The sequence below is a fragment of the Hyperolius riggenbachi genome, chromosome 11 (assembly GCF_040937935.1).
Source record: "Hyperolius riggenbachi isolate aHypRig1 chromosome 11, aHypRig1.pri, whole genome shotgun sequence".
In the NCBI taxonomy this organism is placed as follows: Eukaryota; Metazoa; Chordata; class Amphibia; order Anura; family Hyperoliidae; genus Hyperolius; species Hyperolius riggenbachi.
Genome location: NC_090656.1, coordinates 124,495,441 through 124,509,903, shown reverse-complemented (window position 1 = coordinate 124,509,903; position 14,463 = coordinate 124,495,441). Strand labels below are relative to the sequence as shown.

At 44.6% G+C, this 14,463-nt stretch overlaps 1 protein-coding gene across 1 annotated transcript in view; it reads left to right on the top strand.

Moving 5' to 3' along the window:
- The first annotated feature begins 1,303 nt into the window (after positions 1 to 1,303).
- The window catches only part of LOC137537875 (mucin-2-like), a 213,930-nt gene continuing 200,770 nt past the window's right edge, over positions 1,304 to 14,463 (top strand). The window contains exons 1-3 of the mRNA XM_068259821.1: positions 1,304 to 1,614; positions 12,342 to 12,456; positions 14,066 to 14,156. Of these exons, the coding sequence (XP_068115922.1) occupies positions 1,304 to 1,614; positions 12,342 to 12,456; positions 14,066 to 14,156 (517 nt within the window). The remainder of the gene's footprint in view (positions 1,615 to 12,341; positions 12,457 to 14,065; positions 14,157 to 14,463) is intronic.

Here is a 14,463-nt window from a genome sequence, read left to right as displayed (position 1 = left end):
GTTTGTTGTGTAGATTAAACATAGCTCATACTGGCTCACCTCATACTGTCTTAAGTAAACTCACTCTATAGTCTGAATAGACCAGCATTTCACAAGAATGACCCACAGTTATTTGGTAAGGAAATACATATCCAGATTCTTCTTGGATGTCTTAACATAAGAAAAGAAAAAACAGAAGAATACTTATGTTGATTACAGAGATTAATCATTTTCCTGCCCTCTGGTGTGATGTCATTAAGACGCTAATCCTATAAAGAGCAAGGTGTGAATTGCTGCATTTCATCATTCACTAAGGGGCACACAATGGGAATCCAAGGTGCCAGCTTCATGGTCCTATGGCTGGCTCTGGCTCTAGCAATTGCAGTTGATGTTATACCAGGTAGAGATGTATCCTACAGCCTTACCTTTTCATTTCTGTCCTTTTTTACCAGTGTCTCCAGTTTGCTCATTAAGCCGAGAAGCCTTAAAATAGGTTTTTTTTGGATGGCAGACATTGATCATTGCCTGATGAACAAGTTATGATCTATGGAGCAGACTTCTAAAGGATGTTAAACTGGGAATGGGGAGTTGACTAGAATAGACATTTTCCAACTGATCTGACACATATGGTGGATGCATTTGTGTCTTGGGATATATGCTGCACTTGATTGTCCAGTCTAAGTGTCCTATTATTCATAAGTGTAATCGAACCCTAGGCAGTCTATAATGCAACATATTATGCCTTTTCATGTGTTTTTAATATAAAAGTTATTGCTGATTCCTTTTGTGATTGCATTTTAGGATAATAGTGTAAAGCTTTTCTATTTATAAAGTCTTTTGTATACCGAGGTGGCTTGTGACCCATAAATTCAGGCATTTTTCGATTAATTGGTCAAGGGTTTGCCCCGCTCACCATTCTTCTTTGGGCAAGGTAACAGGACATGTTTTGACACAGGCGCAATGCTTTCTCTCTTCTTTCTAATCCAACCCTAGGGCATGATAACTTTAATGATGCAGTTTTCACTAGTGTTCATACATTATTGTAATTATTGGCATTCTGTCTCCAGATAGGCAAATATTAGGTAATGGGGTTTATAAAAATCAAAGTTAGGAGCTTATTGTTAGGCTTTCAGTCAGTGTTGAGGTAACTCAGGGTTAGCAATAGATTGGTAAATGGTATGTATTATTGTATTATTTCAAAATTTAAGGTTAGGTAAAAGGTCAGGGATAGTGCCAGATATGTAGCAGTTAAGAGGTTATAGTTGAAAGTAAATGGGTGGAAGAAGGGGTTTGGAAAGACTAGGGTTAAAGTTACTGGTAATTAATGAGACCTCATGACAATGGAACGATCCAACTACTTTATTTCTTCTCAGGTCGAAACCGTAATCATGGTCACAATGTGTGCAGCTCATGGGGTAACCATCACTTCAAGACCTTTGATGGAGACTTTTACCGGTTTCCCGGCCGCTGCAGCTACAACTTGGCTTCCCATTGTAGTGACTCTTACCAGGAATTTTTGGTCCATGTTCATCGGTCAATGGACAGAGGTCACCCTCTTATGGACAAGATCACCATTGGTATTAAAGGTGTCATCATTGATCTGAAAGTAGACCAAGTTACAGTAGATGGAGAAATGTAAGTCACTAAAACATTACGGTTTTATTTTTAGTAGGTTCCTCTTCTGCTTTTATGTATATTTCCACTATTGCATTTGATTGCTTTTGAAACTAAGATGATCATTATTCTCATGAATGAACAGTATGTGTATCATTGCCGTGCTGGAGATCCACAGTGCTCACTTCCAGTAACTGTTTTGTATAATTTTACATTCACAACAGATTCTAATTTCACTCAGTTTACACAGTTACAGCAGGCAAGTTTCAGTTTATCCTAGAAATATGAGTGTTACAGTGATAAATTGTGCTACTGTGTGTATATAGTGTAAAGAACTTGACCCATTTAGGTTTAAATAGCTGTACTCTAGCTGTAATGCTGGTGGTATACAGGTAACTTCTGTTGCAGCTACTAGCAACAACTCATTGGAACTGGTTGCCAAGACTAAGTTACTGACTTATGAATGCTGGATGGCATTAATCTGGGGAGATCCACGATTGAGCTAAAAAGCTGTTTGTGGATGCACTAAACTGCTTAGGCACAAGTGAGCATGCACATGTTTTATGCTAAATTCTGGATGACAATGTGGTCCTTGACTCGACAAGACAAATAACATTTATATTGCACTTTTCTCCTGGTGGGCTCAAAGCGCCAGAGCTGCTGCCACTAGGATGTGTTCTATAGGCAGTAGCAGTATTAGGGAGGCTTGCCCAAGGTCTCCTACTGAATAGCTGCTGGCTTACTGAACAGGAAGGGCCGAAATTTGAACCAAGGTCTCCTGTGTCAGAGGCAGAGCCCTTAAAGTGTGCCAGAGACTAATAAATAGAATGAATCCATACTTACCCGGGGCTTCCTCCAGCCCCATAAGCATGTGTGAGTCCCTCGCTGTCCTCCTGCAGTCTGCCATTCAGCCGCAATCAGCCCTGGTAACAGGCTCAGTCAGGTCCGGTCTGGGTCTTCTGCGGATGTGTGGACCTCTTATGCATGTGCAGTAGACCCGGACTGACGTGACTGAGACAGTTACCAGGAGCAACAAGCTCCAAAACATTGTGCGCTGCAGATTAATGCAAATTTACTATCATATGCAATAAGAAATGACAGACAACAAGGGTTTTATGTTTAAAGGGAACCTGAGCAAGAAGTATATGGATGCTGCTATATTTATTTCCTTTTAAACAAAACCAGTTGTCTGGCATGCCTGCTGGTCTGTTTGGCTGCAGTAATGTCTGAATCACACCAGAAACAAGCTTGCAGCTAATCTTGTCAAATTTGACAATAATGGGCCTGATGCTATTTAAGGTGATAAGTAGCTTGTAAGATGCGAGCTACTTATCACCTTGCCATCGCACAAGGATTCACAGCAAATCCTATTGCCAGTTTCACTTGTGCGATGGTCGATCGTTAGGGAACATTACTCAGGCGAAAGCCTGAGTGATGCTCTCTTGTTACCGGCGATGGGGAGCGAGGTTTACCATGTGGTGCTGTCCATCAGCACCACGGCCTCGCTCCCCACACATGCGCGCAACCCGCCAAACATCCGCCACCATCTTCCACCGCTGCACCTGGGGGTATCCTTTAATAAGGAGACCCCCAGAGCTCCCCGCCGGCTGCCGCTGGTCTTTGCAACCCCCCACGTAGCTGCACAGATACTGTGAAGCAATTTCCCTCCCGCCCCTGAACACCCTCCGCAAGTTCCGCTGTGTATTAATGTATGAGTCACTGTAATTACTCTCACTAGAGCAGAGTCCCGGCAAAGCATCTTTGAATCTGCTGCCGAGGCTCCCCATTGGTTCACAGTCTGAGCCATTTTCATTGGTCCAGACTGTGAACCAAGCCCAGGCGGCTGATTCAAAGATGCTTTGCTGGGACTCTGCTATAGCGAGAGTTATTACAGTGACTCATTCACTTTAATACATGGTGGAAATTGCGGCAGGTGGGGGCTTGCAGAAACGTGGGGGGTTGCAGAGACCAGCGGTGGCCGGCAGGGAGCTCTGGGGATCTCCTTATTAAAGGAGACCCCCAGATGCGGCGGCAATGACGTTCTTTAGCTTGTTTAGACCTGCTTTTTGCAGGTCTAAGCGAACGCTCATGTCTGCCATGAAGCATCGCTTCCAGGAGGCTTGCAAAATGCAATAGGATAGGGTGTAAGGAACTTGCTGGGCGATATTATCGTCCAAGCGAGTTATTTTTAACACCCTGTCTAGGGCTAAATGTAATTGGATCACGCGACTTTATTGTCACCTGATTATCGGACTCACCAGCGTTTAACGCTGGCGAGTCTGATAATCGCATCAGACCCAATGTCAGAAACACCTGATCTGCTGCATGCTTGTTCAGGGTTTATAGCTAAAACCCTAAGGGCTTGAGCCCACTGTCGCAGTTGTGTCCGCTTTTCAGTTACACATCAATGTTACAGATGCTGAAAAGCGGACACAACTGCGTTAGTGGGCTCAGGGCTAGAGGTAGAGGATCAGCAGGTCTGCCAGACAACTAGTATTGCTTAAATGTAAATAAATAAGGCAACCGCCATACCCCTCTTGCTTCAGTATCCCTTTAAGCATAAGAAACCGTGATCTACATTCCTAAAAGTTTAGACTGATTAGATTTCATGATTTGAAGTTTATCCAAGAGGTACTTTAAATGAAAGCATATTATGTGTTTATTTTGGCACAGCTGTTAAATCGCTTTTTAGCCTTATTGTTATTCTGAGCAACCTGAGATGTTGCAGGAACTGACTGACTTTTTCCCTTGATCCTCTGTTTTATGTTTTCCCAGGGCTATTCAAAATCTTCTTTATTATTCCCTGCTATTAAAAGGTAGATAGTGTTAAGTGATAAAAACAAAGAAAATAAGATAAAAGAGCTCTCTGCAGCATTCATGTACACATTTCTACTATGACATAGTGTATTAAAGCAGACATGAAGATACCTAAAAAAAGAGTTTCACTTACCTGTACCCAGGCATACCTGGAACGATCCTCCGATCCCCCGTTGTGGCTCACTTTCTCTTTCGCCGGTCCCCATCCACTGCGCATGCGTGGCCCTTGCTGCACGCGTCCTCGTTCGTGCTTCCTTTGCCGGGAGCGTCCTGCACAGGTGCAGTAGAGATTTTCTGCGCCTGCGCAGAACACTTCCAGTGACAGGAACGAGGACGTGCACGGCCAGGGCCGTGTCAGCAAAAGAGAACGTGAGCCAAGTGGGGGATTGGAGGATTGTTGCAGGATGGCACAGGACGGCTGCAGGGGGCTGGCAGAAGCCCCAGGTAAGTGAAACTTTTTTTTATGGTACTTCAGGTCCGCTTTAAGATACACATGGAAAATATGAATTGAGATAGCTATATGGCAGCTCTTTAACCTCCCTGGCAATCAATTAAATCCGTCAGAGGCAGCGCAGCCCTATTTTAATTTTTTTTTCTTTTTTAAATCATGTAGCTAGCCTAGCGCTAGCTACATGATAGCCGCTGAGCAGCGGCATCCCCCCACCCCCTCCAATCGCCGGCGATCAGGCCCATCAGGAAATCCCGTTCTGAATGGGATTTCCTTTAGGGATTCCCCTGTCGCCATGGCGACGGGGCGATGACGTCATAACGTCTGAGGGAGTCCCGTTCCACCCCTCAGCGCTGCCTGGCACTGATTGTCCAGGCAGCACATGGGGTCTCGGGGGGGGGGCACCCTCTAACGCGGCGCTAGCTGCTAATCAGCGCAGAGCGGCGGTGATCGTAGGTAACACGCAGCTTGCAAAGTGCTAGCTGCGTGTATTGAAAAAAAAATTATTGAAATCGGCCCAGTGGGGCCTGAGAAATCCTCTGCAGCGGCTTACCCCGTGTCCGGGGTTACGGCTAAGGAGGTTAAAGCAAATCTGAAGCAAAAATAAACTTATGAGATAATGAATTGTATGTATAGTATGGATAATAAATAGAACATTAGTAGCAAAGAAAAGTGTCTCATATTTTTATTTTTAGGTAAATATATTTATTTATTTATAGCATTGTATCATACTGTCAAAGTTGCAATATAGAATCCACATTCTGTATCTTAGGCTGTAAAACGAGGCAAGTAACGACCTTTGAGTTTTCCTGCATTAAAACCTTATCTCAAGCTATCTCTCACTGTTTCTTGGCTGTTTAAGCTCATCAGAAAACCGGACTGAGTTCCACCAAGTCGATCTACTAGCTCAGAGAAGCTCTTTTGCATGGATAACAACTCAAGTTTTTTTAACTCTTCGGGTATTGGAAAACAATATGAGATTCTATTCTTTGCTAGTGCCACTAATGTTCTACTGATTATCTCTACTACACATACAATTTATTCAGATTTGCTTTACTGCTTTCTACACAGTGGTGGGAGGTACTGGGAACAAACAGTAAAAAAAAAAAAAAAAAAAAAAAAAAAAAAAAAAGAATGAAAAAAATAAAATATATGTAGTGTAACAAGAACACTGCAACGTAAGGCCCATACACACGTCTAATTTTTTGGAATGACGGGTCGTTTGAATGTCCCGTCGTTCAGACGTCCGCCCGCTAAATCGGGCGTGTGTACAGACTGTCGTTCGCGTGATAAGACTGAGTTTGAGCGATCCGCCCGGCGTAAGCAATTCAAAGCTGAGAGATCTGACAAGTTTTGGACTAGTCCATCTCATCATGGGGTATTCTTTTCCTCAATGGCAGTTGCTAAGTCTAACTGTGAAAATAGTAAGATACTAGCAAGCCTCCCTACTCGTTTAGCAAATGCCGTTCAGGGAATGCTTTTAAAAAGAATAAAATAAATACTGAGAACCCCCATGAGGAGATGGACTAGTCAAATACATTTTAGCTTGCTCAGACCAGAACTAAAGTCTAACCAAAGCACTCTCTTTGCAGGGGCCATACGACACATAGATAGCCAAATATCAGAGATGTGCATTTCTATGTACAAAATTACATGACGTCCTGAGAAACCGTTATATCTATTTACAGAATTATTTGCCATTGGAGGAATTAATATGACTAGGGTGGTGATGCGCACAGCTTTCCTCATAAATTATTACTTCTATCCTTTCCTCGCCAGGCCCCTTATTCAGTTCACATTTCCTCTAAAGTTCTTCCTTAGGGCTCAGCCACACTATGAGTGCTTTTCTGAACACTTTGTGATTGATTAGCGCTTTCTGAGTGCGTCTTAAAAATCGCTCCCATTCACTTTCATTAAAATCGTGGTAAAATTGCATAAAAATCACTGCGATCGTGTACATGAAAAATTGCAGCGATTGTTACTGCAATTTTAAAGAAAGTGAATGGGAGCAAATTTTCAAAGAGCTAATCGATCACAAGAGCTCAGAAAAGCGCTTATAGTGTGGCTGAGCAGTAAGAGAGATTTTTTCACATACTGGCCCATATGCAATTCCCTTTTTCTCCTGAGTTTTCTCCCATGTGATATTTTCACACCTCGTCATACAATGCCTTTTAAAGAGAACCTCGAGGTGTGTTTAAAGAATGTTATCTGCATACAGAGGCTGGATCTGCCTATACAGCCCAGCCTCTGTTGCTATCCCAAACCCCACTAAGGTCCCCCTGCACTCTGCAATCCCTCATAATTCACAGCCGTGTTGTGAGGCTGTGTTTACATCTGTAGTGTTAGTCTCAGCTGCTCCCCCGCCTCCTGCATAGCTCCGGTCCTGCCCCCGTCCCTTCCCTCCAATCAGCAGGGAGGGAAGGGATGCAGGCGGGGACTGGAGTTCTGCAGGAGGCGGGGAGAGCAGCAGACTGACACTATAGAGATAAACACAGCCAGCTCTGACAAGCTGTTTGTCAGCAGCGTGGCTGTGATTTATGAGGGATTGCAGAGTACAGGGGGACCTTAGAGGGGTTTGGGATAGCAAGAGAGGCTGGGCTTTATAGGCAGATCCAGCCTCTGTATGCAGATAATATTCTTCAAACCCACCTCGGGTTCTCTTTAAGCAAACAGCAAGCAAGAAAATACTCAAAATACAAATTGATAGTACTTTTTCAACAATGTTTGGCTACTTTTTCAATTGTAAAATGCTGAAAAGTTTGTTTAACGAGAAGATGAAAATTATCTCCTAGGAGATAACTCAGGTGAAAAAGTTAATTGCATATGGGCATATGGGTGTAAAATAAGTTTTCAGCACTCTGCAATTGAAAACGTACTAATAAGTAGGTAAAAAAGTACTGTGAAAATCATTCTGAGCATTTTCTTGCTTGCTGGTGGCTTAAAGCAGAGCTCCCCAACCCTGTCCTCAAGGCCCACCAACAGTACATGTTTTGCAGAAAACCACACACATTCACAGGTGAGGTAATTAGTGTCTCAGCAGAGCTGCTTAACTACCTCTGTGGATTTCCACAAAACATGCACTGTTCGTGGGCCTTGAGGACAGGGTTGGGGAACACTGGGTTAAAGGGAATCAGAGACGTTGGGGGAAAGCTGTTATACATACCTGGGGCTTCCTCCAGCCCCATACGCACGGATCGCTCCCACGCCGCCGTCCTCCGTTGCCTGAATCCGCCGCTACCGGGTCCCGTCATTACCGCCAGTCGGCCGGCAGACGCGGCCAATTGTCCGCATCACAGGGGGCTCCCTCCATATAAGTACGCGTGAGGCTGCCTACTGCGCAGCCTCATGCATACGGGTAAGGAGGGAGCCCCCTGTGATGCGGACAATTGGCCGCGTCCGCCGGAAGTGACGGGACCCGGTGCCAGCGATAGAGGAAGCGGAAGATGGCGGCGTGGGAGCGATCCAGGCTTATGGGGCTGGAAGAAGCCCCAGGTATGTATAAAAGCTTTTTGTATTTTTAATAAAGGTTCCTCTTTGGTTCCCTTTCAAGGACATTTTATTGGTATGATGTAAAAATATCACCTGGGAGAAAACTGATGAGAAAACATAAACTGAATAAGGGGCATAGGCCAGAGCATTGTAAATAAAGAGTACTCAAAATTAGTTGCCACAAATTAATACAAGGAGGTACTGTCAGTTTTTAGGCACGACCAAGCAGTAAATGACCCTGAGCCAAGATATGTACATGCTATTGCAAACATTCACTACACAACACGCCAGGCAGGGAAATGGGAAGTTTGGGCACCTGCTAGTGGCTGCCGTCATAGGCGCCTATTGAAATAACGGCATTGGGTGAAGATTTGGGGTAGGCAGTAGAGGTTAGCTGGGAAATGTTAAGGGTTAATGTCAGCTGGGGGGGGGGGGGGGGTGTTGAGGTTAGCCGTTGGGAGTGGTTAAGGTTAGCCATTGGGGAGTGGTTAAGGTTAGGCATCAATAGTGGAAGAGTTTAATGTGAGAATAGGGTTAATTTTGGCCTTAATAAAACATTGGTATGTATAACTAATATTTTACTGTCATCATTTCCACTGTAATACTAGAATATCTGTAAATGTACTGATCTTCTACTACCAGGTTTTTCTGGTTCACAATTTTCCCTGGCGCCCTTTTTGCATGTAAGCCCTGGAAAGCTTTTTTTCAACTTTGTGCAACACCATCCAAAAAATTCTGGTGTCCTGCTCTGCCGTTGCTGTCATCACAGAACAGTTTGCAAATTTCCACCCTTTCATACTCTGTTTCAGATGTGGAATCAGGAAATGGTCAGATGGAGGAAAATCTAGTAAGCAGGGTGGATGTTATGTGGATTTAAACCCCAAATTCTTCCAAACATCTAGGGATGCTTGTTAGCAGATGCAATGTACTGTGAAAATGAAAGCAGCTTTCAGCACCTTGTTTATATAGCATAGCGAGTTTGACTGGTTTTCTGCATTAACTGTGAAGATGGCCATCAAAATACCTTATCCTGAAAAACTATGGCCATGATCTTTAGCGATGACTTTTGAGTCTCAAAATTCTTTAGCCGTTGAGAAACAAAGTATCATCATTGTAAGGATGCGTGCACACACCCAGTTTTGATTGGCCAATGTTTAGGCAATTTTACCACTTTTATGTAATATTAGAGCTTACTAGAGATGTGAGCGAACAGTTCGCCCACGAATCTCTATGTAGCCGTACTACTTCTGGGTCGCTATGACCCTTAGTATTATGGCTGCGCTGGGACAGTGGTGCTCGTCTTTGATCGCGCGCCTGTTGCCGGGCACTCTCTGCGCATGAGCGTGACATCACTCATGACGTCACGCACATGAGCAGAAAGTGCCCGGCAACAGGCGCGCGATCAAGGACGCGCACTGCCGGCTCAGCGCAGCCGTATTACTAAGGGTCATAGCGACCTGGAAATAATAAAGGGTGAGGGGTTCGCCGGCGATCGGTTCGGGAACCGTTCGCCGACATCTCTAGAGCTTACCTACACAATCTGCCGGTGGCCAGGCGGTGTGGGGTGTCAGTCGGGTCTGAGCTTTTGGGGGACAATGGAACGGGGCCCTGCCACTTCCTCAGCGGCGCACTTGGGCACGACAGATGGAGGAGCGGCTTTCAGTCAGGTGTGTCTGAAGCGTTGATAATTAATGTGTCCTGCAATTCTCACTAATTTTCACAGCTAGCTGCATTCTTCATCAATGCATGAGGCGAGTGATCCGCCGGTAAGAGTCTGATTTCTTTTCACCTTTTTTGATTTTCCATGTGGCAGGTGACTTGTGCGAGGCCATACCCTCCAGGGTGGAGGTGGATTTTCACGAGCCAGAGGCCCAGGATGAGATGGGGGAATGGGGGGTTAGAGGTACCCAGGCTGACCCGAGGAAATCGTGATGATAGGCTACTTTGCCATGCCAGGGGACTATGCCTACCTAGGTAGCAGGGGACGGGGTCAGCGACTCTCCTGGACTGGCCCTGGAGGGTTTATGTTTTCACTGGGGATGAGGCCCCATATCACATGGAAGTGGTAAAATTTGGGTAATCATTGGCAAATCAAAATTAGATGTGTGTACATACCCTAAAGGTCCTTACAAACCTTAGGTTAAACTCAGTAGAAGCGGCCGCTAAAGACCGCCTCATGCAAGGATCTAGTGTGTGTACGGCAGTCCTGATATGTTGGTGAGAGAGCCAGCATGCCGGATTATCTTGCCTGAACGCAGCCTGACTCCATTGTTCTTCCCTGCGCAAGGATAGCGTACTGGTAAAGGCTGTTTCCTTTGATATAGGGTTTGAGCCTTCGGTGCCTAGGTGCCACAAAGCGTCCAAATTTCCAGGTGGTCGTGGGCTCCCAAATTTTCTGCTCCTTTAAACTATATCCTACAATATTTCTAACCCTAGCATTTAACCCTCTGGGCGATACAATTATATCGCCCAGGAGGTGGTGCAGCACTATTTTTTTAAATTGTTTATTTTTTAAATCATGTAGCGAGCCCAGGGCTCGCTACATGATAGCCGCAGCGCAGCGGCATCCCCCCACCCACTCCGATCGCCTTCGGCGATCAGAGCAAGCAGGAAATCCCGTTCAGAACGGGATTTCCTGCTGGGCTTCCCCGGTCGCCATGGCGATGGGGCCGGATGACGTCACCGACGTCATGGACGGCGTGACGTCGGAGGGAGTCCAGATCCACTCCTCAGCGCTGCCTGGCACTGATTGGCCAGGCTGCGCAAGGGGTCGGGGAGTAGAGATGGGAAGTTCGGATCTTTTCAATGATCCGGATGATTCGAATCGGATCATTGAAGAGATCCGGATCTTTGATCCGAATCTCGGATCATTTTACTACCAGAAGCATTCGGGGGTGAAATGAACAGCAGGACAGGTCTGTGAACAGGAGAAGGGGAGGGGGTGGACACACAGAGAAGGGGAGAAGATGGGCAGAGGGCAGGGAGTGGACAGAGATGGGAGGAGGGACGAGCAGAGAGCAGAAATGTTTGCACGTAATACCCACATGCTGAAGTCATATGCTTTACATATATTTCACCTATATGTTCATCTGTACACTTTGAAAGAAAAGGTCGCACAGTGAAAGAAACCATTCCCCAAAGATAAGTGCAGCTGTTTAGTGCCGAGTGCAGGAGGATCATATAATTGCCCAACAATCACAGTGCCTGCAAAGTTACTGAGCTGTGCTGAGCCAAAAGCTTCCAATGTGATCACTGTGCAGCACTACGGAACAGCCAGCCTATAATGGGCAGCACATTGCAGCCAGTATGTGTGCTCTACACATATCTGGCAGTGGCACCCATGTCCCTGACTCCCCTCTACCTCTCTCCCTGCAAGGGTGGCTCCCTTCCAACAGAGCGATCCATCTCTGCTCTGCTTCCAGGACCCCGCTGCCCGCTGAGAGGGGGCGTGTCGCTCCTGGCCCCGCCCCTTTTGTGATCCAAATCACTCATTTTGATGATTCGGATGATCGACTCATAAAATAGATTCGGATCAAAGATCCGAATCGTTCATGATCCGGACAACACTATCGGGGAGGGGGGGGGGACTGCACGGCACGGCGAGCGGCGGCGGATCGGCGGCGAGCGGCGGCGATCGGAAGTTACACGCAGCTAGCAAAGTGCTAGCTGCGTGTAACAAAAAAAAAATTATGCAAATCGGCCCACCAGGGCCTGAGAAATCCTCCTGCGCGATGTACCCCGAGCTCAGCTCGGGATTATCGCTCAGGAGGTTAAACTCTCATTAACATTAATTATCCCTAAATTTTATACTGCTTTAACCCACTTACGAACAAGCTGATACTTTTGAGGCCATAACACCACCCAAAAAACCTGGCCAAGATTGTATTTCCCTCTACTAAATGATCAATTTCAGATTTTAAATTTGTAACCTTCTGTATTTGTGGCGCTACTATTTCAGTGCATGGAAAATGAGTTAGTAACTATTGTTTTGCAGCACCAATCCACCTTTCTACAAATCTGGCATCCTTGTTCAAAAATATGATGATTACATTAAAGTGTACACTAAAATTGGACTGACAGTGATGTGGAATAAAGAAGATGCCATCATGGTGAGGAACCTTCTTTATCGCTTACATATCTGTATTTTCTAGAACAAATATTTGGAAATTAATCACTAGTATAGTAGACCTTGTGGTTGGAAGACTTGATGTCCAGCAGACACGGTACTAAGGTGATAAAGAAATCTGTAGGGTATTTTGAACTTGGGAGTGTACAGAAAGTTTACTGTTACTAACACCGGGGAAGCATCGCACATTATCCCTTTACCGCCGTGGGCATTACCGGATTCATGTGCGCGTTGCTAAGCTGTAGTAATAGGTTAAATAGGAACTTCAGCCTAAACAAACATACTGTCATTAAGTTACATTAGTTATGTTAATTCAAATAGATAGGTAATATAATCTCTTACCCACTCTGTTTTAAAAGAACAGGCAAATGTTTAATTTCATGAAGGCAGCCATCTTTTTGGTTGAAAGGAGGTGACAGGGAGCATGAGACACAGTTCCAACTGTCCTGTGTGCTGATCACCCCTCCCAGTTGCTAGGCAATGTGAATAACAACATAGGAAATCCCATCATGCTTTGCACAGCATCAGGGAAAAAAAGCCTGGGCAGTTTTCTTTGATGGGGCAGAACTTAGCTAAAGATGAAGCTAAAAATAAGGCTTCTATAAGAAAAGCAATGTTCTGATGCTTTAAAACTGTTAAAGAAACACAAAGCATTTTCAGTGCTGCTGAGTAAATTTTTTGTCTGGAGGTTCACTTTAAGGTGCGGTCCTCCCTATGCCTGATAACTTTACCATCAGTGGGGTAGCCATAGGGGATGCAGTGGTTGCGACCGTACCAGGGCCTTGGAGCAAAGGGGCCCACTAGGGGACCTTTCTCCATCGCAGTTAGCTCTTCAATGGTTCTATGCTTGTAATGATCACTCTTATATGTACTCTGAATATTGGTAATCATTAACAAACTGTTCCCCTCCTCTGCTTACACCTCCTATACGGTGGAAGCCCTTTTCAGGTTTTGTTGCACCATATGAATTGTTATGCATAGAATGTTGGGGGGCCCAATGTACAACTTTTACTGGAGCCCAAAGCTCCTTACCCATGCCACTGTTTACTGCAGTATAGTGCATCAGGCCCCATGTAATTTTTCTTTTTACCAACACATTTTACTTTTTAGTCATGTACTTTTTTTAGTACTTAAAGGACAACTGTAACAAGAGGGATATGCCTATGCCATATTTATTTCCTTTTAAGCAATACAATTTGCCTGGCAGTCCTGCTGATCCCTGGCCTCTAATATTTTTAGCCATAGACCATGAACAAGCATGCAGCAGATCAGGTGTTTCTGACATTATTGTCAGATGTGACAAGATTAGCTGCAAGCGTGTTTCTGGTGCAATTCAGATATTACTGCAGCCAAATAGATGAGTAGGTCTGCTTGGAAATTGGTTTTGTTTAGAAAAAAATAAATATGGCAACATCCATATCCCTCTCGTTACAGTTGTCCTTTATTAAGTAATTTGTAGAAGGCAACCTATAGAATGGAGCTTTATATAGTTGATTTGACACCAATCTGGGCCAACAGCTTTGATTTTTTTTTGTGGGGTGGGGTGGGGAGGGCTTTATTTTTAACTTATTCTGGTGTGATTTTTTTCTTAGTTGGAGCTGGATCCAAAATATAACAACCAGACCTGTGGCCTGTGCGGAGATTATAATGGTATACCAGTCTATAATGAATTCTTTGCTGAGGGTAAGCGGTCTGTAAAATACTAACCTTCTTAACATCTCACACATTCAATTGCTAATATATACAAGGAAAACAAACAGTTGAATAGGGTTATTGATGGCCTCAAACAATGGATGTTTCACTAAGCATTGTTGATTCTATGAAGATGTGAAATTATTTCTCCATGCAAGCAAATACATTTCAACTAAAAAACAAGTGAACCAATATCCCAAAATGGTACATAATCTCCAGAAAAACCTCTGATCAGTAATGTGAGTATGTAACCTTGTTAGTTGTGGTCCAGCAAGGAGATAACATAGAATAGCAGCAA